The 23,573-nt window shown below is 48.1% G+C and overlaps 1 protein-coding gene across 2 annotated transcripts in view; it reads right to left on the bottom strand.

The window, feature by feature from the left end:
* Nucleotides 1-23,573, bottom strand: part of tyk2 (tyrosine kinase 2) — a 121,622-nt gene that overhangs the window by 57,007 nt on the left and 41,042 nt on the right. For both annotated transcript variants that reach the window (XM_072490850.1, XM_072490851.1), the window contains exons 2-5: nt 8,466-8,667; nt 7,446-7,569; nt 4,922-5,063; nt 2,416-2,579 (exon numbers count right to left, since the gene is read on the bottom strand). In XM_072490850.1, the coding sequence (XP_072346951.1) occupies nt 2,416-2,579; nt 4,922-5,063; nt 7,446-7,569; nt 8,466-8,646 (611 nt within the window). In that variant the 5' untranslated portion in view covers nt 8,647-8,667. The remainder of the gene's footprint in view (nt 1-2,415; nt 2,580-4,921; nt 5,064-7,445; nt 7,570-8,465; nt 8,668-23,573) is intronic.

A 23,573-nucleotide genomic window follows, 5' to 3' on the forward strand; every position in this document is an offset into this window, starting at 1 on the left:
GAGTATTATTGGGCCGCTAATATTTCAATGGTGAGTAAGTGGATGGGAGAGGAGGAGGGAGCGGCGTGGAAGAGATTAGAGAGGGCGTCCTGGAGGGGGACTAGCCTACAGGCTATGGTGACAGCCCCATTGCCGTTCTCACCGAGGAACTACACCACAAGCCCGGTGGTGGTGGCTACACTGAAGATTTGGGGACAGTGGAGACGGCATAGGGGAAAGACTGGAGCCTTGGGGGGGTCCCCGATAAGAAACAACCATAGGTTTGCCCCGGGGGGAATGGATGGGGGATATGGAATGTGGCAAAGAGCAGGAATAACGCAACTGAAAGATCTGTTTGTGGATGGGAAGTTCGCGAGTCTGGGAGCGCTGACCGAGAAATATGCGTTGCCCCAAGGGAATGCATTCAGGTATATGCAACTGAGGGCTTTTGCGAGGCAACAGGTGAGGGAATTCCCGCAGCTCCCGACACAAGAGGTGCAGGACAGAGTGATCTCAAAGACATGGGTGGGGGATGGTAAGGTGTCAGATATATATAGGGAAATGAGGGACGAAGGGGAGACTATGGTAGATGAACTAAAAGGGAAATGGGAAGAAGAGCTGGGGGAGGAGATCGAGGAGGGGCTGTGGGCAGATGCCCTAAGCAGGGTAAACTCGTCGTCCTCGTGTGCCAGGCTAAGTCTGATTCAGTTTAAGGTATTACACAGGGCACATATGACTGGAGCACGGCTCAGTAAATTTTTTGGGGTGGAGGATAGGTGTGCGAGGTGCTCGAGAAGCCCAGCGAATCATACCCATATGTTTTGGTCATGCCCGGCACTACAGGGGTTTTGGATGGGGGTGACAAAGGTGCTTTCAAAAGTAGTAGGAGTCCGGGTCGAACCAAGCTGGGGGTTGGCTATATTTGGGGTTGCACAAGAGCCGGGAGTGCAGGAGGCGAGAGAGGCCGATGTTTTGGCCTTTGCGTCCCTAGTAGCCCGGCGCAGGATATTGCTAATGTGGAAAGAAGCCAAGCCCCCGGGGGTGGAGACCTGGATAAATGACATGGCGGGGTTTATAAAGCTAGAGCGGATTAAGTTTGTTCTAAGGGGGTCGGCTCAAGGGTTCACCAGGCGGTGGCAACCGTTCGTCGAATACCTCGCAGAAAGATAGACGGAATGGGAAAAAGAAGGCAGCAGCAGCAGCCCAGGATCGGGGGGGGGGGGGGGGGGGGGGGGGGGGGGGGGAAGAGGAACCAGAAGGACTCTCAGGGTTGTTAATATATACTGTATAGTATGTATAGGTCGTTGCTACAGATAATTATATATTGGACTGTTAAATTATATTTTTGGAGAGTGTTACTTGTGACAAGGCAGTTGCCAATTAGGGCTAGTTTTCATTTTTGTTATTTATTATTTATTCATTTTTTTTTGTTTATAAAATAGGTCATTGTTGTGTGTTGTTATAATGTTGTGTAAAGGATGCACAATGTACTGTGTTGGTTGACCAAAAATTTTCAATAAAATATTTAATAAAAAAAAAAGAAAGTGGCAACACAAGTGGACAAGGTAGTCAAGAAAACATACGGAATGCTTGTACCAGCCCATACCAGCCTCCCCGAACAGGCGCCGGAATGTGGCGACTAGGGGCTTTTCACAGTAACTTAATTTGAAGCCTACTTGTGACAATAAGTGATTTTCATTTCATTTCATTGGATGGGGCATAGAGTATAAAAACTGGCAAATCATGCTACAGTTGTATAGAACCTTGGTAAGGCCGCACTTGGAATATTGCACACAATTCTGGTTGCCACACTACCAGAAGGATGTGGAGACTACCAGAGGTTTACCAGGATGTTGCCTGGTCTGGAAGGTGTTAGCTATGCTGAGAAGCCGAATAGACTCGGACTGTTTTCATTAGAACGACGGAGGTTGAGGGGCGACCTGATAGAGGTCTACAAGATTATGAGGGGCATGGATAGAGTGGATGGGCAGGCACTCTTTCCCAGGGTGGAGGGGTCAGTCACCAGGGGGCTTAGGTTTAAGGTCTGTGGGGCAAAGTTTAGAGGAGATGTGCGAGGCAGGTTTTTTTACACAAAGGGTGGTGAGTGCCTGGAACGCGTTGCCTGGGGAGGTTGTGGAAGCAGATACATTAACGGTGTTCAAAAGGCATCTTGACAAATGAATGGATAGGATGGGTATAGAGGGATACGGCACAAGGAAGTGCGAGAGTATCATGATCGGTACAGGCTTGGAGGGCCAAAGGGCCTGCCACTTAAACCTTTCCTCAGATCGGTATCCACAGCACCTCAACTGATTCTCCACTGTCCGGGTTGTTGCACACACGCACCAGCCTTTAAGGCATTCTGTCACGGTGATGGGACCATGCAAACTAACAGCTCCTAAATTCCGACAGGCTTACGCATGCCTCTTCACGCACCTTACTTCCTTGGCCACTTCGCTGAGTGAGCGATTACTCTGGGCTGCGATGTACGAAAGGTGCAGGACAGCCATTCCCAGGCTCTCATTCTGGAAGTTGTGGACATCCTGCTCATGCCGGGGCTCTCGGAGCGGAGCAAAGCCATTAACAAAATCATGTTTACCCTGAAAACAAACAAAAACATCACTGGTCAGCAGCCTCCAATAACATCGTCAGAGCTCTCACACAGGGACTGCCAGTGCTAAAAAGCATCTTAATCACAGCCCTCGAATGATCGGAATGCGAAGAGCTATTTTGAAGCACAGTGGCTATTTTGTCGGCAGCAACTTGGTTTAACACAGCAAGATTCCACAACCAATGATGACTGACAAGTTCATCTATTTCGTTCGAGGGGCTGGTTTGTGTCTAATCTGCAGCACAACCCCTGCTTTCTTCAAACTGAGCTGAACCACAGTGATAATTCAGTGGAAAGGTGTCGTTACTCTGGGAATGTAGCACTTCCTCAGTATGGCATTGGAGGGTGTGTGTGGATAGCGTGCTCAGAGGGACTGCCCGGGCTGACTGCAAGGGAAACTTTTCAATCCGATGAAAGAATAATTTACAAGAAACAAGCAGCAGGCACGATTAACCATTAGCAGCTGGAGAGCGGTGGATGGGAGCATCAAACAAAATGATTTGTGTCTGAAGACTTCATATTACAAAAAATAAACAAATAACTCGGGTTTACTCAGCCTGAATGTTTCCCAGTGATCCTCTCAGCTGGGTTGGAGCACATGTGAGCAATGGGTGGGAATAGGAAAGGTGGCTGTGATGGCTCCCACAGTCAAACTGCCCAGCGACACTAAGTCACACACAAAGCAAAGACATCTTTTGACTTTTGGAAGAGATCGTGACAGAACGAAGAGCAAAATGTTTCTGATACCCTGCGCAGACAGAGGGCCAGTTTCATGCTCTGAGGAACCACGGCAGCTGGTGGAATGTAAACACAATTAATAAACATTCGGAATATAAAACTAGTCTCCGGATTGGCGACCATGAAACTATCTTCGGTTGTCGCAAAAACCCATTTGGTTGCACTGAAGTCCTTTCAGGAAGGTATTCCTCACCTGGTCTCCAATGTGGCCGACTCTCAGCTGCCCTCTGACATGACCTAACCCAACAGGTCACTCTGTTCAAGAGCAATTAGGGATGGGCAATAAATGCTGGCCCAGCCACATCGCACGAAAGGTTAAAGAAAGAAAACCTACTCAAACGCCCTGATCAATATGAGCATGGAAAATATCGCCAGAGAACCCCACATGGAGCATCGACTCACAAGTTTAAATGTCCGATGGATACTGACCTGGGAAGCAAGACTTTTAAGTGATGATGGGAAGGGGTAAGCAGTCGGGATGAAATGGATCAAGAGCACCCACAGCAACCAAAAGGGCGGAGCACCATCAGTGAGCCAAATTCGAATAAACTCAGATTGTTTCCGTTGGAAAGACGGAGGCCGAGCAGAGACTTGATTGAGCTCTACAAAATTATGAGAGGTGTAGACAGGGTCAATACTCAGATGCTTTTTCCCAGGGCGGAAGACTCAATTACTAGGGGCCACAGGTTCAACGTGAGAGGGAGAAAGTTTAGGGGAGATGTGCGGGGGAAGTTTTTCACGCAGAGGGTGGTGGGTGCCTGGAACACGTTTCCAGTGAGGATGAGGAGGCAGGCGCAATAGCAACGTGTAAGATGTATCTTGATAGTCACATGAACAGGTGGGGAATGGAGGGATACAATTGTTTGGGCAATAAGTACTAGGCCTAAATACGGAATGTGGATGGGCACAGGCTTGGTGGGCTGAAGGGCCTGTTCCTGTGCTGGAATGTTCTTTGTTCTCTTTGATCTTAGGGTGACCATTTGGGAAAGACACTGAAGGGGTCCCAGCGGACTCACATCCCCAGCAAGACGGAATGCCCTTCTGAAAATCTGCCAGGAATAAATCAGCCAACTTTAAAAGTAGCCATGGCAGCAAATTGCTGACTGCATCTGCCCAGCAAGCTGAAAGGTCACATTTCATTTGATTGGGTTTGATTTATTATTCCTTATCATCCTTATCATAAACAAATTCACCGTTCGTATCAATCCAAGGACTGGTTTTAACCAAACTGTAATATTCTACAGGGCTGGGCCATTTGGCAATTCATAAACTCAAGTTTAATTCAGGATTGGAAAAGCCATTATTTAAAGAAAGGCTGTCAAAATGAGATCCATGTCAGAAGGTAAACTTTCGATCAATGCTTTGCACATGGACAACTGCAGCTACGAGCAAAGAAGTGGTGAGGAGTTATCATGAGCACCACTGGCAAACAACAGGGATCATGATAACTGCCAGTGATAGTATCTGGCACAAGGCAAACTGAAAGCATAGGGAATTTTATCCGCATATTTCTCTCTCCCCATCTTGCACACTCCCCATCTTGCCTAACCCCCCCCCCAAATCATGCACTGTAGAAAACTCTACAAGGCCCACCTGTGCGAAGATGTAGTTGAGTGACATGTGGTCAAACAGAGGACTGCCCTGGTCAAGCTTCTCGTGGTCGTTCCTTTTCGGTGCCCATCGGTATACCCGTGGCTCCTTTTCACTCATGCCATGCCAATTCTTGAAATAAAACCTGCAGACAGAAGCCACAACAATTATGCAAACACCAGCTTTACAGATGTCAGGCCTGTGTGTTCATACACCGAGTCTAACTGCCCTACAGAACGCGACTGCTCCCTGTTGTCAAGAAGCAGAGATACTTTTAAGTAATCTGTTTGTATTGTTGGATAAGTTTAATTTAGTGTTTCTGTGTAAGAAAGGGTTAAAACATTAGTTAGATTAATGCTAAATAAAAACGTTTGCACGTATGGGGGCTTCGATGTAATTCAAAACTGTCTGAATTGTGCTTAGAGAGTTTACAATGTGAAAAGCAAACAGAATTTAGAGAAGGACTCTAAGCAACCAGAGGCCAAAAGACCTTTTGAGTTTAGTTTTAATTGGATCCAGGGCAACAGGAGCTTAGCAGCTAGAGAGGAAACAGCTACCACAGCTCTGCCAGAAGCAAAAGAGCAAGAGAATGGAAGAAAGGAAAGAAAGCAAGTTCCAACAACTAAAGAACAGATTGTTCCAGAAACCAGGGAATGAAAAGAGAGGTCCCAGGATGATTGAAGTCAAAGGAACAAAAGGAATTGGAATTTGAGCAAGGTACTGTTCATTGATGTTAAAGACAGAGCTGAAAACTGCAGACCTGGTGAAGTTGGCTAGCGAGAAGCCAGATGTCTGAAGCTGGTGACTTTCGTACTGTGAAGCAGCAGTGTTTTATTGGCATAGCTAGGTACCCGAGTGATTGTGTGGAAGTTTGAATGTACCTGGCAGTTCAAGGCAGAGAAATACTGAAAGGAGAGTTGGAAATCATGGAACAAAGACATTTTTTTTGAGAGTGGAGTGGTGAACACTTCTGTGGAAGTCTGAGTCCAGTGGGGCCAGTTGGCTCACTGGACTCTTGGGGGATTTGAGGAGAAATTCAGAGTTCAGGATGTTGCCTGGAATGGAGAGTAGGTCTTACGAGGAAAGGTTGAGGGTGCTCGGCCTTTTCTCATTAGAACGGAGAAGGATGAGGGGCGACTTGATAGAGGTTTATAAGATGATCAGGGGAATAGATAGAGTAGACAGTCAGAGACTTTTTCCCCGGGTGGAACAAACCATTACAAGGGGACATAAATTTAAGGTGAATGGTGGAAGATATAGGGGGGATGTCAGAGGTAGGTTCTTTACCCAGAGAGTAGTGGGGGCATGGAATGCACTGCCTGTGGAAGTAGTGGAGTTGGAAACATTAGGGACCTTCAAGCAGCGATTGGATAGGTACATGGATTACAGTAGAATGATATAGTGTAGATTAATTTGTTCTTAAGGGCAGCACGGTAGCATTGTGGATAGCACAATTGCTTCACAGCTCCAGGGTCCCAGGTTCGATTCCGGCTTGGGTCACTGTCTGTGCGGAGTCTGCACGTCTTCCCAGCGTGTGCGTGGGTTTCCTCCGGTTTCCTCCCACGGTCCAGGGATGTGCGGGTTAGGTGGATTGGCCATGATGGATTGCCCTTAGTGTCCAAAATTCCCCTTAGTATTGGGTGGAGGTGTTGACCTTGGGTAGGGTGCTCTTTCCAGGAGCCGGTGCAGACTCGATGGGCCGAATGGCCTCCTTCTGCACTGTAAATTCTATGATAATCTATGATTAATCTAGGACAAAGGTTCGGCACAACATCGTGGATTTTTCTATGTTCTATGTTCTATGTTTTATGATTGGGTGGCATCTACCATTTTGTTTCAGAATGGGGTGTGTCTGACCACAGTTACCCTGTTGGTTTACAGGGACTGTGTGTTTAGTGAACATTATAGCATAAGATATAATTTGCAACCTGTGTTATCGCTAACATTTGCGTACATTTGTTAAGATAAGTGCGAGTGAAGAAGTATTGTATTATAGTCAAACGATTCATGTATAATAAATGTTTTCATTTGTTGTTAAAAGCGAATTGGTCAGTTATAACATCAACTGGAATTGTAACACTGATTAGGATTAGTGGTAGGTCAGCTTCACAAGAATCAATGAACAGGGCAGTAGCTCATTGAGAATTAAAACGGGAAATGCTGGGACCACTCAGGAGATCAGTCAGAGAAAGATGGGAAATATTTGGTTCCGCTAAACTTTTCCAAGTCAAATTACTGTCCGAATTGCTGCTCATCCCTCTTTAACCTCTCGGTCATGCGGACATTTCCTTTTCTCCATCACTCCGAAGCTCTCCCACTTTTCTTGAAATCAGGTGGAGAGATTCGGATAAAAGTGCTGAAAGTTTTGAAATCACTGTGCAGGGTCTCAGTGTTGAGGGAAACTCTCATTTCATTTCTACCAAGATGTCCTGTTTGACAGGAATCAACTGCAGTGATAGTGGACATGTGAGCAGAACGTAGTATTGAGTATACAGGATATCTACAGTACTGAACACTGTACACCTACCTCATGCGATAGTGCAAAGTCAGACACAGGTCCTTGTCAATCTTGAAGATGTGATTTGGAGGAAACCAAAGTTTCTCTTTCAAGTCCCAAAGTGCGTACAAGTTGTGGCACAGCGGGGAAATGGCTTTAAAAAAGAACACACATGAATAAAACTAGGTTATGCTTTCAGCTCTTTCTCTGGGTAATAAGTGTGGCTTTGGGTCTGAGGGGACTGCAAGGTAGCATCCCCAGCTATGAGGTTTGGCATAGAGATTACTATTTTTGGCAGCCTCAGACTGGAGAACATCAGAACACCGAGGATTACCGACCAGATACTGAATGGGACTGGCAATGGGCTGTGATACTCACTATTCTGCTCCAGATATGGGGAAGCAGCAGCAGAGTGGTATTGTCACTGGGCCAGTAATCCTGAGATTCAGGCGCCCTGGGTTCAAATCCTACCAAGGCAGATGGTGAAATTTGAATTCAATAAAAAGAAATCTAATGATGACCATGAAACCATCGTCATGCTAACCCAGCTGGTTGACTAATGGATCACTTCAGGGAAGGAAATCTGCCGTCCTTACCCGGTCTGGCCTACATGTGACACCTGACCCACAGCAATGTGGTTGACTCTTAAATGCCCTCAGGGATGGGCAATAAATGCTGGCCCAGCGACACCCACATCCCATGAACAAATTAAATAATGAACAAACCTGTAATGTCGTGCTCTAGTTAGCCCGAAAATCCCAGCTGGACGAGCACCAAGGAATTGGCCAGGGCCAAGGCTCCTGAGGCAATATCCAATTAAACCAGCAATACCCACCCCGCATACACTTGGAGATCCTGGATCTCTGGCCTCGGCCATCCCACAGAGTAGCAGCCCTATTCCTGCCAACTATAATTATCCGGTACAGGGCAAGTACATTTACTCCCACAGCACAAAGACAAATAAATTTGAACCTGAAGACATCTACGGAAAAAAGCAAAAGTCTACAAACATGCCAGCAACATTGAAGAAAGATTTTAAGGCTTGCTTACAGCATTTCTGTGCTGCCATAATGCAGATGTCCTCTGCAACCATCTCCCCCTCTGTATAAACAAGGTCCTGCGCATTTTCATTTGACCAGTAGAGGTGCACCCTCAAACCGGGGCTTGATGACAAATGGCATCCATCCCGATCAGATTCAGAGTGCGTCATGGTGCAGGGGCACAGCTCCATGGTTTTGATTCAACATCCAGTCTGCAACAGAGAGACAAACATCTGATTTACAAAATATATGGACAGATTATTGTTATAAAGTAGCAGTTAAGGCTCAGTGGGTAGCATAGCAAAGAGTAATGAGATACTGGTTGAGAAATGAAGGTGCATCAGGAAACTGCCCCTCCCTGCTCTACAACTGGTGTGTGTCTGTCTGAACCAGACCGTACATTAACATTTCAGCCTAAAGGTAGCACCAATGACAATGCCACTCCTTCACCACTGATGCACTGACAGTACAGCTAGTGCTCCCCAGGTACTGATCCTCCGACCGCGCAGCACTCGCTCGGTGTTGACCCACAGACAAAGCGGCATGGTGGCACAGTGGTTAGCACTGCTGTCACAGCGCCAGGGATCACAGGTCGATTCCGGCCTTGGATCATGTGGGCATCGTTGGCTGTGCCAGTATTTATTGCCCATCCCAGAGGGCATTTAAGAGTCAACCACATTGCTGTGGGTCTGGAGTCACATGTGGGCCAGACCGGGTCAGGACGGCAGGTTTCCTTCCCTCAAGGTCATTAGCTAGCCAGATGGGTTTTTACAACAATCGACAATGGTCACCGTAGACTGTTAATTTCAGATTTTTATTGTATTAAAATTTCAACCTCTGCCATGTTAGGATTCAAACCCGGGTCCACAGCACACCCTCGGTAATACCCACTGAGGGCTCAGCACACCCCCAGTAATGCCCACTGACAGCTCAGCACTCCCCCGGTAATGCCCACTGACAGCTCAGCACTGCCCCGGTAATGCCCACTGAGGGCTCAGCACACCCCCAGTAATGCCCACTGACAGCTCAGCACTCCCCCGGTAATGCCCACTGACAGCCCAGCACTCCCCCGGTAATGCCCACTGAGGGCTCAGCACACCCCCAGTAATGCCCACTGACAGCTCAGCACTCCCCCGGTAATGCCCACTGACAGCTCAGCACTCTCACGGTATTGCCCACTGACAGCCCAGCACTCCCCCGGTAATGCCCACTGACAGCTCAGCACTCTCACGGTAATGCCCACTGACAGCTCAGCACTCCCCCGGTAATGCCCACTGACAGCTCAGCACTCTCACGGTAATGCCCACTGACAGCTCAGCACTCCCCCGGTAATGCCCACTGACAGCTCCGGACTCCCCCGGTAATGCCCACTGACAGGTCAGCACTGCCCCGGTAATGCCCACTGACAGCTCAGCACTGCCCCGGTAATGCCCACTGACAGCTCAGCACTCCCCCCGGTAATGCCCACTGACAGCTCAGCACTCCCCCGGTAATGCCCACTGACAGCTCAGCACTGCCCCGGTAATGCCCACTGACAGCTCAGCACTCCCCCAGTAATGCCCACTGACAGCTCAGCACTGCCCCGGTAATGCCCACTGTCAGCTCAGCACTCCCCCGGTAATGCCCACTGACAGCTCAGCACTCCCCCGGTAATGCCCACTGACAGCTCAGCACTGCCCCGGTAATGCTCACTGACAGCTCAGCACTCCCCCGGTAATGCCCACTGACAGCTCAGCACTGCCCCGGTAATGCCCACTGTCAGCTCAGCACTCCCCCGGTAATGCCCACTGACAGCTCAGCACTCCCCCGGTAATGCCCACTGACAGCTCAGCACTGCCCCGGTAATGCCCACTGTCAGCTCAGCACTCCCCCGGTAATGCCCACTGACAGCTCAGCACTCTCACGGTAATACCCACTGACAGCTCAGCACTGCCCCGGTAATGCCCACTGACAGCTCAGCACTGCCCCGGTAATGCCCACTGACAGCTCAGCACTTCCCCGGTAATGTCCAGACCGCTCAGCACTCCCCCGGTAATGCCCACTGACAGCTCAGCACTCCCCCGGTAATGCCCACTGACAGCTCAGCACTGCCCCGGTAATGCCCACTGACAGCTCAGCACTCCCCCGGTAATGCCCACTGACAGCTCAGCACTGCCCCGGTAATGCCCACTGACAGCTCAGCACTGCCCCGGTTAATGCCCACTGACAGCTCAGCACTGCCCCGGTAATGGCCAGACGGCTCAGCACTGCCCCGGTAATGCCCACTGACAGCTCAGCACTGCCCCGGTAATGCCCACTGATAGCTCAGCACTCCCCCGGTAATGCCCACTGACAGCTCAGCACTCCCCGGTAATGCCCACTGACAGCTCAGCACTGCCCCGGTAATGCCCACTGACAGCTCAGCACTCTCACGGTAATACCCACTGACAGCTCAGCACTGCCCCGGTAATGCCCACTGACAGCTCAGCACTGCCCCGGTAAGGCCCACTGACAGCTCAGCACTCTCACGGTAATGCCCACTGACAGCTCAGCACTCCCCCCGGTAATGCCCACTGACCGCTCAGCACTGCCCTGGTAATGCCCACTGACAGCTCAGCGCTCCCCCGGTAATGCCCACTGACAGCTCAGCACTGCCCCGGTAATGCCCACTGTCAGCTCAGCACACCCCCGGTAATGCCCACTGACAGCTCAGCACACCCCCGGTAATGCCCACTGTCAGCTCAGCACTCCCCCCGGTAATGCCCACTGACAGCTCAGCACACCCCCGGTAATGCCCACTGTCAGCTCAGCACTCCCCCGGTAATACCCGCTGACAGCTCAGCACTGCCCCGGTAATGCCCACTGACAGCTCAGCACTCCCCCGGTAATGTCCACTGACAGATCAGCACTGCCCCGGTAATGCCCACTGACAGCTCAGCACTCCCCCGGTAATGCCCACTGACAGATCAGCACTCTCACGGTAATGCCCACTGTCAGCTCAGCACTCCCCCGGTAATGCCCACTGACAGCTCAGCACTCTCACGGTAATGCCCACTGACAACTCAGCACTCCCACGGTGATGCCCAGACCGCTCAGCACTCCCCCGGTAATGCCCACTGACAGATCAGCACTCTCACGGTGATGCCCACTGACAGCGCAGCACTCCCACGGTGATGCCCAGACTGCTCAGCACTCCCCCGATAATGCCCACTGACAGCTCAGCACTCCCCCGGTAATGCCCAGACCACTCAGCACTCCCCCGGTAATGCCCAGACCGCTCAGCACTCCCCCAGTAATGCCCACTGTCAGCTCATCACTCCCCGGGTAATGTCGAGACCACTCAGCACTCGCCCGGTAATGCCCACTGACAGTGCAGCATTCCCCGGTAATGCCCACTGACAGCTGAGCACTCCCCCGGTAATGTACACTGGCAGTGCAGCACTCCCTCAGTATTGACCCTCTGACAGTGCAGCACTCCCTCAGTACTGACCCTCTGACAGTGCGGCACTCCCTCAGTACTGACCCTCTGACAGTGCAGCACTCCCTCAGTACTGACCCTCTGACAGTGCGGCACTCCCTCAGTACTGACCCTCTGACAGTGCGGCACTCCCTCAGTACTGACCCTCTGACAGTGCGGCACTCCCTCAGTACTGACCCTCTGACAGTGCGGCACTACCTCAGTACTGACCCTCTGACAGTGCGGCGCTCCCTCAGTACTGACCCTCTGACAGTGCGGCACTCCCTCAGTACTGTCCCTCTGACAGTGCAGCACTCCCTCAGTACTGACCCTCTGACAGTGCAGTGCTCCCTCAGTACTGACCCTCTGACAGTGCGGCACTCCCTCAGTACTGACCCTCTGACAGTGCGGCACTCCCTCAGTACTGACCCTCTGACAGTGCGGCACTACCTCAGTACTGACCCTCTGACAGTGCGGCACTCCCTCAGTACTGACCCTCTGACAGTGCGGCACTACCTCAGTACTGACCCTCTGACAGTGCGGCACTCCCTCAGTACTGACCCTCTGACAGTGCGGCACTACCTCAGTACTGACCCTCTGACAGTGCAGCATTCCCTCAGTTTTGTATTCTCTAAAAAAAAATGTTTTATAATTATTTATTTATTTATTTATTTTTAAATAGGCTTGGTACTGCTGCCTTGTTTAGAGCAAGAAAGATGCTAAAATGGATCCTGATCTGCTCCAAAGAGTCATATGGGATTCGAAATTAACCATGTTTCTCTCTCCACGGATACTACCAGCCCTGAGCTTTTCCACACTTACATTTTATTCCATATGTGTGTCATAAATGGTAACTTTGCAATTTCGCCATCAATATTAGCTGTTGGTTCAGCACACCCGTATATTTCTTTCTTTAAATCCAGAGCTAGTTACAACGCTGAAGGGACATCGGCTTTGCAAGTTATTTGTTTTCCAAACTCTTCATACGGTTTCAATTGGGCCAATGTGCGATACACCAGTGTGTCACATGCTCAGAATGATGCACAACATTCTTGACTCTGTTTGTCAAAGCCAAAACATTCAAAAGAACCAGTGCTCATCTCCAGCGAGGAATGGAATGAGTCACTGGTTGTGGGTCCAAGATCCACTTCAAAGACTTGTGCACTTAGTCCTTCTCGGCCAACACCCACAGCGCAGTGCTGAGGGAGCGCAGTAACCCCTGTAACTTCAGATTAGAGGTTAAACCAAGGCCCCGCTCCGCCCGCCCAGCTGGACACCAAAGAGACCGTGGCACTATTCTGAAGAGGAAGAATGTCTTGAGACCAACATTTATCCTTCAACAAACATCACTAAAAGAGATCATCTAGTTATTATCACAAAGCTGTGGTGGGCACTTGCTGTGTGTAAATTAACTGATGTGAAGTATACTTCAAAGCTACTTTAAAAAAATGCAAGGCCAGCATTTGTTGCCCATCCCTAATTGCCCTTGAACCGAATGTCTCGCTCGGCCATTTCAGAGGGTAGTTGATAGGCAACCACATTGCTGGAGTCACAGACTGGGTAAGGACGGCAGATTTCCTTCCCTGAAGGACATTATTGAAGCAGATGGGTTTTCATGACAATTGATGATAGTTTGAGGGTCACCATTACCGAGACTAGCGTTTAATTAATTGAATTCAAATTCTACCAGTCGCCAAGGAGGATTTGATCCTTGTTCCCTGGGCATTAGCATGGGCCTTTGGATTACTCGCCCGGTAACGTCACCACTATCTCTCCTGGCATTTTCTATTCCAGTCATATTTCTGTCCAATCTCTGGCAGGATGTGCGTTACATTGTGCTGCAGTCTACGTCCTATTGGTGCAGCTCCTGTCCCATGTTTCTAAATTCGCTTATTTAATTGAGAAATCTAGAAGATACACGATAATCTTTATTATTGTCACAAGTAGGCTTACATTCACACTGCAATGAAGTTGCTGTGAAAATCCCCTAGTCGCCACACTCCGGTGCCTGTTCGGGTACACAGAGGGAGAATTCAGAATGTCCAATTCACCGACCAGCACATCTTTCGGGACTGTGGGAGGAAACCGGAGCACCCGGAGGAAACCCACGCAGACACAGGGAAAATGTGCAGACTCCACACAGACAGTGACCCAAGTCGGGAATCGAACCTGGTACCCTGGCGCTCTGAAGCAACACTGCTAACCACTGTGTTACCGTGCTGGTATATAAAGGTACAAGCTTCAGTACCAAGGTTAAAATAAGTAAATTAAAATCATTGAATTCATGATTTCTAGCTCACAAGGCAGCAATTCAGTGTGTCAGAGTTACTAAGCTCTATTCTATTCTCGCTTTGCTATCCGCTCTAGGTATTCTTCTATACTTCCCTCCCAAGTATAATGCTCTTGGCGCTAGTCATCTGTATTAGTATTCTTGTTCAAAAAACCCTCTGCATACAAAAAAGGGTTTGTAATATTTCCTAGCCCACCCCTTGCTCTTCCAGTGGTAATACTGAGGCTTTGTCTCTTGCTACCAAAACACCAACAAGTGGAAAGATCCTTTACTATCCTCAAAACCTATGTCAAACTCTCCCTCAATTTTATGCTGCAGTAAATAAATCGCCAATTGTTCAGCACTCTCCTCCCATCACTCCCATCAATGTGCACATGGTTCTGAAACCACCCAGTGGGAACCCACGCGCACACGGGGAGAACGTGCAGACTCCGCACAGACAGTGACCCAGCAGGGAATCGAACCTGGGATCTTGGAGCTGTGAAGCAACTGTGCTAACCACTGTGCCCCCCTGCTGCCCGACAAACTTGTTACAGTAAGCTTGTTACAAACAAAGTGAGACACTAATCAAGTGTCTCAAAAGGCTGCCGGTGGAAGGAAAGACGGAAGGAATAATGATCACTTGGAAAGAATACTGGGCCTGATTTCAATGCTGTGAGGATCCACTGAGGGTGGGCATGGAGATGGTTCAGATTAGAAGCGAGAGGTCATGTCCACAGGAACAAAAGGTCACAGTTGTGATGATAAAATCAAACAGACAAAAGAGGAAATTTCTAACAGTGGCTAATAACAGCCTTATTAATAATAGGGCGAGTGAAGAGCTCTCAGTCAATTTAAAGGGAATGGATAGTTTACCTACCTGTCTAGTCTACTTAATTGCAAAAAAGGCTTTTTAAAAACTCACTGCAAGAAGCCAAGTAAGTGGTTAATCCATTAAGTAGAATGCCTGTTCCAATTTTTCAACCACTTCAGTTGCAGCTCAGAGATATTTGCTCGTCACTGAAACGAGCAACCACCGAAACTAGAATTGTTCAGCTTCAAGGCCCTTTATTGACCCACTCCTTTTATAATTCCCCTGCTTCCTCTCTTAGTTCATTGCAGATCAGAGTTGGCTCATTGGTTACAGATCATGGTGTACAGGAAAAGTCATCTGAAACTGAAGCCAGGGGTGTATTTTGTGGAGTTGTTCAATGGCTGGGTCTGAAGCACGTTGTTAAAACATTGTGGGGAGAGAATTCATGTGATACCAAAGCTTTAGCTGACCTGGGAAGGACTGTTTGACGTGGAGCGAACATATGGAACAGTTTTTACACGATTCAAGGAGAACTGGGGAGTACAATTACAAGGAATTTGTGACCCATGGTATCAATTACAATCCTGTTGCTCTCTTGGGTATTCAGCCACATTGGGGAAATTTTTAAACAGGGAATAATTAATCCTCAAGAACATGGTCATGGTGCTGAGAACAGTATGAACATTTCCGTGACTTTTCCCCATTTCGTGAAGACGTGAACACTATCTGAGAGCTCAGTTCAAGGACAATGATCACTCGCCACGACCACACCCAAGTGTGAGATAGCAAGTGACTATTGGCTAAGCATTCACACGGCCTTACTCCACTGTTCATATGCTTTCCAGCGATCAACACTGGACAGTTAGTGGCCAAAAACACAAACCTTTGTTAATATCAGTTTTCCTCCCATCCAATTGCAGTGCCCCTCCCCCACACTCAGCAGCTTGGTGGGACAGGCCTTACTTACTTCTACTTCTAGGATCTTACCCATGGCGTCTCTATCATTGGGGTCTCTTCCTGTACCCACAGCGTCCACAACTCTAACTCCCCACCACCTATCTCGATCCCACCATTTCCTCTATGCTGCCAAGAGACTTGCCCAACATCCAGTCTTGAATGATTCCCTGCTTAAGCTAAACATTGGGAAGACCCTCCAACCATCTCAGGCTGAAACAAACAGTTTGCAACCATCACAAAAAACGCTTTCGCCTCTGCAACACAGCTTGTCGCTGCTCGGCTGCCTCGGACACCCTCATCCACACATTTCAGGCCACTGGATCAGTTATTCTAATGTCTGTTGTGTCACTCTCACCATCAACTCCAGCTCAGTCCAAACTGAGCTGCCGGTGTCCGAGCTTGTACAAAGTTCTGCTCACTCCCTACCTCACTGATCTCCATTGGACTTGGGTCCTCAAAGTCTCAAATTTTAAATTCTCATCCTTATCTTTGAATTATATAGCTTCACCACTCCCCATCGCTGTAACCACCTCCAACCCGACAACGCTCCTCCAAACGTTTTGTTCCTCTCTCTGGCTACAACTAAATCTCCCTGGTAGCCATGTCTTAAGTCACTTAGATCCCAGTCTCTTAAGGTTCTCTCTCAAAGCCTCCCTGCTTTCTGGAAGATCACAATTAAAACCAAGCTATTGGTGTCTCCCTTTCTAACCTCTTTCAGCTCAGTCGAGGGGACCTTGACGCAATTTACTGCAGTAAAAATGCTACATGAATACAACTCGCCATTTTCTGGGAATTTCTGCAACCCAATGGTTACCGGTGACTATCAGTAAGTATCCCCTTAACTTAACTATACCCGGCCCTTGAAGAATAAAAATGAGAAATACCTGCTGAGCGTTCACTGAGAAACCCCTCACTGCAAAGCTCCAGCAATTTGGGGAAATGAACCTGCTAACGGAGCCTTCAACACTGGCCACTTACTGTCCCATTTTCCTTCCAAAACATCATTGCTGAGCACCTTGCAGTCAGGAAATTCTCTGGCCCAGCCACTGCAAAACCACTGATTTTTCTGCTCAGAAGTTTTTGTTTATTGTGAAAACATCAAAGCCAGAAGTCAAAATAGAGAAGTGGTGGGGAATCACACTGCACGGGTGAGGTGGAAAGATCAGCAGTGTCATCATCCGGTGTAGAGCAGTCAGCGACAGCCAAGGGCAGTTCGGAAGCAAACTCTGTGGGTGGGCAATTAACGGTGACTAACGTGGCCTTTCTGGTCCCGGTCTCTGAAGTCTACTGCACCTATCTGACCTCTGAACAAACCACAATGAGCGTGGAAGTCAATTTAATGTTGAAAATGCCAATGAGGTGGGCTGCAATAGGGCAGAATCTGCTTCCAAATTTACGGTGAGGTCACGAGAATGCGTCTTTCAACAGATTTGGGTGGCTTTGAAACAATTAAAAATCATACTGCTGAGCTGTGATCCTGGGCAACCTTCTCCCAAGGACTCGGGGCTGATAACAAAACTCCTAAGCACAACCTCCAAACATCAAAGTAATGTCAAGAAACCGCCTTGACAAGCTGCTGAAGGTCAGCGGGCTGGACAAAATACCAGACACGGAGGTACTCTGTCCAACCAGCATGAGACAGTCAGAATGGAGCTGACATATAGCCAGACTGCCTGACGTTCCTTTGCCAAAGCAAATCTTCTATCGAGAGCTCAGGTCTGGGGTGTACCCACATGGCAGTCCACCTGTGTGTAACTGTACTGTTTTCTAAAATCACCCAAATTACCCTTAGGTGATTGGCTCTTGTATAAAATTAGCAAAAGCAGTTACCATGGGCGAACAGAGCTCTTCCACCTGGACAAAACACCATGATGTCAACAGTGTCACAATATTTGAGTGTCACAATAATCCAGGCTAAGCCATTTTAAATTTGTTGCCTTCAATCATTTTGCATTCGGCGCCATCTAAAATAGGCTGTTTTAACTATTACTGGTCCAGCAAAAACTTCCCTTGCATGGAATTCCAGGATGTTTTTCGATTGAGCAGGGAGCACCAAACTCCATGATTCTGTCCATTTCCTCCTCTGAATATTAGAAAACTAATATGGGGGGCAGCACGGTGGCGCAGTGGGTTAGCACTGCAGCCTCACGGCACCGAGGTCCCAGGTTCGATTCTGGCTCTGGGTCACTGTCCGTGTGGAGTTTGCACGTTCTCCCAGAGTTTGCGTGGGTTTCGCCCCCACAACCCAACAAAAATAAATGTGCAAGCTAGGTGGATTGGCCACGCTAAATTACCCCTTAATTGGACAAAAATGAATTGGGTACTCTAAATTTAAAAAAAAGAAAACGAATATTCTGCACTGTAAATTCTATGATAATCTAGGACAAAGGTTCGGCACAACATCGTGGGCCGAAGGGCCTGTTCTGTGCTGTATTTTTCTATGTTCTATATGGAAGGACTATAATGCCTCAATATAGTGCAACAATAAATACATTGCACTCTGATATAGACAAGCACTCACTTAGGTTCAATCTACAGAGACGGTTATGTTGCAACTAAAAGCACCTGAACAGCAGGAACATTTTCAAGCCACACTTCCTGCTCGCCCACTTATTTAAAATCTAATTAATTCAATAACCTGATGTATAAAATTGCCCGCAGCGGAGTGCCTGTTTGAAATACTCCGGACTGCTTCAGCTCTCAAGCTCAGAGAATCTCTACATATGGCCCATTGGGTCTGCATTGAACCTCTGAAACGAGCACCCGACCAAGGCCCACTGCCCCACCCTATCCCTGTATTTCTGTCAGCATTCAGTTCAAAGGGGCGGCACGGTGGCACAGTGGTTAGCACTGCTGCCTCACGGCCCCGAGGTCCCAGGTTCGAGCCCGGCCCTGGGTCACTGTCCGTGTGGAGTTTGCACATTCTCCCCGTGTCTGCGTGGGTCTCATCCCCACAACCCAAAGGTGTGCAGGGTGGGTGGATTGGCCATGATAAAATGCCCCTTAATTGGGAAAAAAATAATTGGGTACTTTAAAAAATGTTTTCATTATTATTTTAAAGCATTCAGTTCAATGGGCACTGAATACAATCGGGAACAGTCTCTTGTCCAAGTTCCCATTTCTCATGTATGATGCAAGGCTGTATTCTGGCAAATTTATCAACAGAGGAGCCGAGGCCAATGTCATCCTCAGCCAAGAATCAGCGATACTTTCCATCTGGTTAATGTTCAGGAGTCAATTTCCTCTCCATTAACTCAGGGACATTTAAACCAACAGTCGTGCATGCATGCCCTAACCGAAACTAGCAAACCAAGTCCACGTTGGGGAGTGTGGTTCTCCAAGGTGGTCCGTCAGTATATGTCACTCAACCAATGTCACTAAAACAGACTGCCTCATCATTATCATATTGCTGTTTGTGGCATCTGGCTGTGCAGGTCTTACATTTCACAGAAGTCACTGGCTTTAAAGCGCTTTCGTACATACTGAAAAAAGAAAAGCACCATAGAAATCAAAGTTTCTCGCTCGTATCGGTTCATGAAAGGAAAATCGCACCAGAATCAGCCTGCCATTTTCCTGCAGCAGTACAAGAGTTTGAGACAGAACATTCTGCTCATTATCACAACACATGAGCCATAGTTAAGTAATTGTTCAATAACTAAGTTGTCCACAATATCGAACATTCATATATTTGCTCTACCCGGGCAGGGTCTACCTGGGTGCGGATGGAGTGTGGGATGTGCAGGGGGTCCAGTTTGGGGGAGTTGGGGTCAGCGTCAAGGTGGGCCCATATTTGTATGAACCATTTGTTCAAACCGGCCAAGTTGGATGCCAGGTTTGGGGGATGGAAAGGGAAGGGGCTGGTGAGAGGGAGCGATTTATTTCCGGAGGGGTGGTTACCAGCCTGGAGGAGATGAAATGGAAAGTCGGGCTTGTCAGCCCAGACACGTTGTGGTAACTCCAGGTTCGGATTTTTGTTCGACGGATGTTGCCGACATTTCCGGTGGCACCACCTTCAACCTTAGTGGATAAGATTTTTTCCAGCTCGGGATCGGAAGAAGTTGGCTCATCCTGCATATACGGATGGATTTTGGAGGAAGAGTTGGTCCCGGTGGAGGGGGTGAAAGCCAAATGGGAGGAGGATTTGGGAGGTGTGGAATGGGTACCTCTGCAGGGTGAAGACTGCGTCATCCTGTGTGAGGCTGAGCCTGATCCACCTCAAGGTGGTGTTTAGTGCGTACTTCACCAGAATGAGTTGTTCCTTTGCGGGAGGTTGAGGATGGGTTCGAGTGCTGTTTGAGAGGGCCCGAGAACCACACGCACATGTTCTGCTCCTGTCCCAAGCTTGTGAGTTTCTGGGTCTCTTTTTTTCAGCACCATGTCAGCAATCCTGAATACTGAGCTGGAGTCCTGTCCTCGAGCGGCTGTATTGGGGGTATCGGGCCTGCCGGGGCTGCGGGCGGGTGCAGGTCAGATGCTGTGACATTCGCCTCATTGTTCGGAGGCAAATCCTCCCGGAGGTGGAGACTGGGGACGTTGCCCAGCGCCTCGGCGTGGCTAGGTGACGTAATGGAGTTTTTGCACCTCAAGAAGGTCAAATATACCTTTAGGGGGTCAAGTGAATGGTTCTACTGCCGATGGCGACCTTTCATATTGTACTTTAAAGAATTGGTCACTGTTAGCTGTGTGTGTGTGTGTGGGGGGGGGGGGGGAGAGAACTGGGGGAGGGGGGGGGTCTATTTAACGATTATTATTATTTGGTTTACTGTCGTTGTTTGCGATTTTTGTACTTTTAGTATTTTGTGGGATATAGAATGATATAAGTTGAATAAAAATATTTCCCAAAAAAATGCATATTTGCTGTGACAGGTCACCACCCACTAAATCTCACATTTTCCTGTTTTCACTACTGGAGTTTTAAAATAATTTACCATGAGTCGGACAGAATTACAGGTATGTTGTATGCAAAATGTTAGATAAGGAATCCTACAGCCAAGTCTCTGCCTTTATCATGGTACAAGGACAAGTATACTGCTTACGTTGATTTCTGTAGTCTATGTACCATTGCCAAGATGTGTGTGTGGCCCTGTTCTTGAAATCTCACTTCCCCCCCTTTTGTAACTGTCAGACCCACCTTCTCAAACAGTGACCCGCAACCCGCAGGGCAAACGCGGGCCAAGGAACCTCTACCCGAGGACAGGCAGGTTGGGTTCAAATAGGATCAGCTTAGTGAGCAAAACTCTGCAAAGCAGCTCACTGCAGTTCCAACACTTTGCCTTTTTGTCCCCTTGGAAAAGAAAACGGGATCAAAGTGCACAAATATTTCACCGCCAACAAAACACAGAAGTAATCTGATTTCATCTTGATTGGGGCTGTTGAGAAACATTTGTATTTGAGAAATGTTTAATGAACTCGAGAGGAAATTGAAAGATTGAAATTAGCTTTGGGTAGGCTGCAAATTCCCCCCACTCCTCAGAGCACTTCTAATGCTGAAACCACAAACATCCTCAAGACCTTAAGTGGCTGCTTCCAGTGACACTGCAAACCACAGGCACCTTGACACCTCTCCCCTGTGCCTGGGCTCAAAGCTGAGCTTTTATTTTGTTCCATTGGCTTAGAAAACATGCAGTAGTGAGAGCACATCACTGGGGCGAGGAGTGTAGGTGCAGAATACTGGAACATTTTCCATTTGAAGTCAAGTCCATCCAGGTAAAGTGTAATAGAGGAAATCCGGATTGAAGCTCTGTTGACTTGCCCCCACCAACATTCCTCATCCCCACACTGCTGATTTGGGGAAGTTCTGCACTTTGAGCCTGTACCCACGAAATACTCAAATGAAACTAATTTCACATCGGACATATCTAACCAGAAGACAAAGTCTTCGCCCCATCATTCTGGTGTGAGTTTGAAGAGATGACCATCGAGTCTGCACCGGCTCTTGGAAAGAGCACAGTGCCAAACATCTTAGAATCTCAGTTCCATAGCCAGAATATAAAAGGGATCTCTTTCTAGTTGGACTGTATCAGTGACCTGCAGAGTCAAGTGGACAAGTTACAAACAACATGATCACACAACCATTGTATAAGCTGCAACCACAAATCAAGCTGGAGTCGCGCAGGACTGAAGGGGCCCTTCGGCCCATTGTGTTTGCACCAACAAAACAACACAAATCCGACTTTCCATCACTAGGTCCATAGCCTCGAATATTAGGACATTTCAATGCTCCTCCACAGGCCTTCTAAAGGTTGTGAGGTTTCCCAGCTCTACTACCCTCCCAGGCTCTGCATTCCAGACTCCTACCACCCTCTGGGTGAAAAATGGTTTGCTCAAACCCCTCACCTTAAAATCAAGACCCTTCATTACTGACCCTTCAACTAAGGGGACCAACTGCTTCCTATCCACCTTGTCCATCCCCCTCACAATCTTACACACCTCAATCAGGTCCCCCCTCAGCCTGCTCTGCTCCAAAGAAAACAACCTGAGCCTATCCAGCCTCTCTTCATAGCTCACATGCTCCATCCCAGGCAACATCCTGGTGAATCGCCTCTGCACCATCTCCAGTCCAATCACATCCTTCCTATAGTGAGGTGACCAGAACTGCAACAGTTCTCCAGCTGTGACCTAACCAAAGGTTTGTACAGCCCCAACATAACCTCCCCACTCTTATAATCAATACCACAACTGATAAAGGCAAATGTCCCGTATGACTTCTTAACTACCCTATTAACCTGTTCTGCCACCTTCAGGGATCTGCGGACACAAGCCCCAAGATCCCTCTGAGCTTCCTCGTGTCCTGTCATTCATTGAATACTGCCTCGACTTGTTCCTCCTTCCAAAGTGCATCACCTCACTTATCAGGATTAAATTCCACCTGCCACTTGTTATGGGCGAGGCGTTTGCAGAACCCCAATATGTATCATGGAGTTCAACCAACCTCTCCCTTTAATGTATTTGTTGCTTTTACTAGCACACAGCTTGTTCCTTGGGTGTGGGATGACAATTGTGGACAAGTGGGTTTTTAAACACAAAACAATGTTTATTCCATGAACTCAACTTAACATCTTAAATAAACATGGGATCTCTTAACACCCCTTACTTCAAAGATAACTCCAAAAATATTGCAACAGTAAATAATTCCTCAAAATGTTCCTTCAAACTTTCAAGAGACTTAACACCTTTAAACAGAATCACATCAGGTTAAAGGCTTTACTATTCGGAGTTTAAATCACCTAAATGATCCAGAGATAGTCTTTCATGGCAGAGATCCAGCTCACTGCAAACACAGGCACTGCCAAGCTCTTGTCAAACTGCAAAACTGCAGCTCTCTGGAAACACAGACACACACAAGCTGCTTTTCCAAACTGAAACTTCCAAAATGGCTGACCTGAACTCAGCCCCACCCACTCTCTGACATCACTGTTTTCTTAAAGGTACATTGCTTAAACATCCATGTCTTAAAGGTACTCCCACATGACACACTGATCTGACCAACCCATCTATATCTTTCTGCAACCCAAGACCTTCTTCCTCACTATTAACCACCCTGCCAATCTTAGTGTCATTTGCAAACGTACTTATCTCACTCTCAGGGACCTCGCACTGATCCCTGTGGTATTCCACTGTAGACCAGCCTCCAGTCACACAA

Source organism: Scyliorhinus torazame, chromosome 27 (genome assembly GCF_047496885.1).
Source record: "Scyliorhinus torazame isolate Kashiwa2021f chromosome 27, sScyTor2.1, whole genome shotgun sequence".
Classification (NCBI taxonomy): Eukaryota; Metazoa; Chordata; class Chondrichthyes; order Carcharhiniformes; family Scyliorhinidae; genus Scyliorhinus; species Scyliorhinus torazame.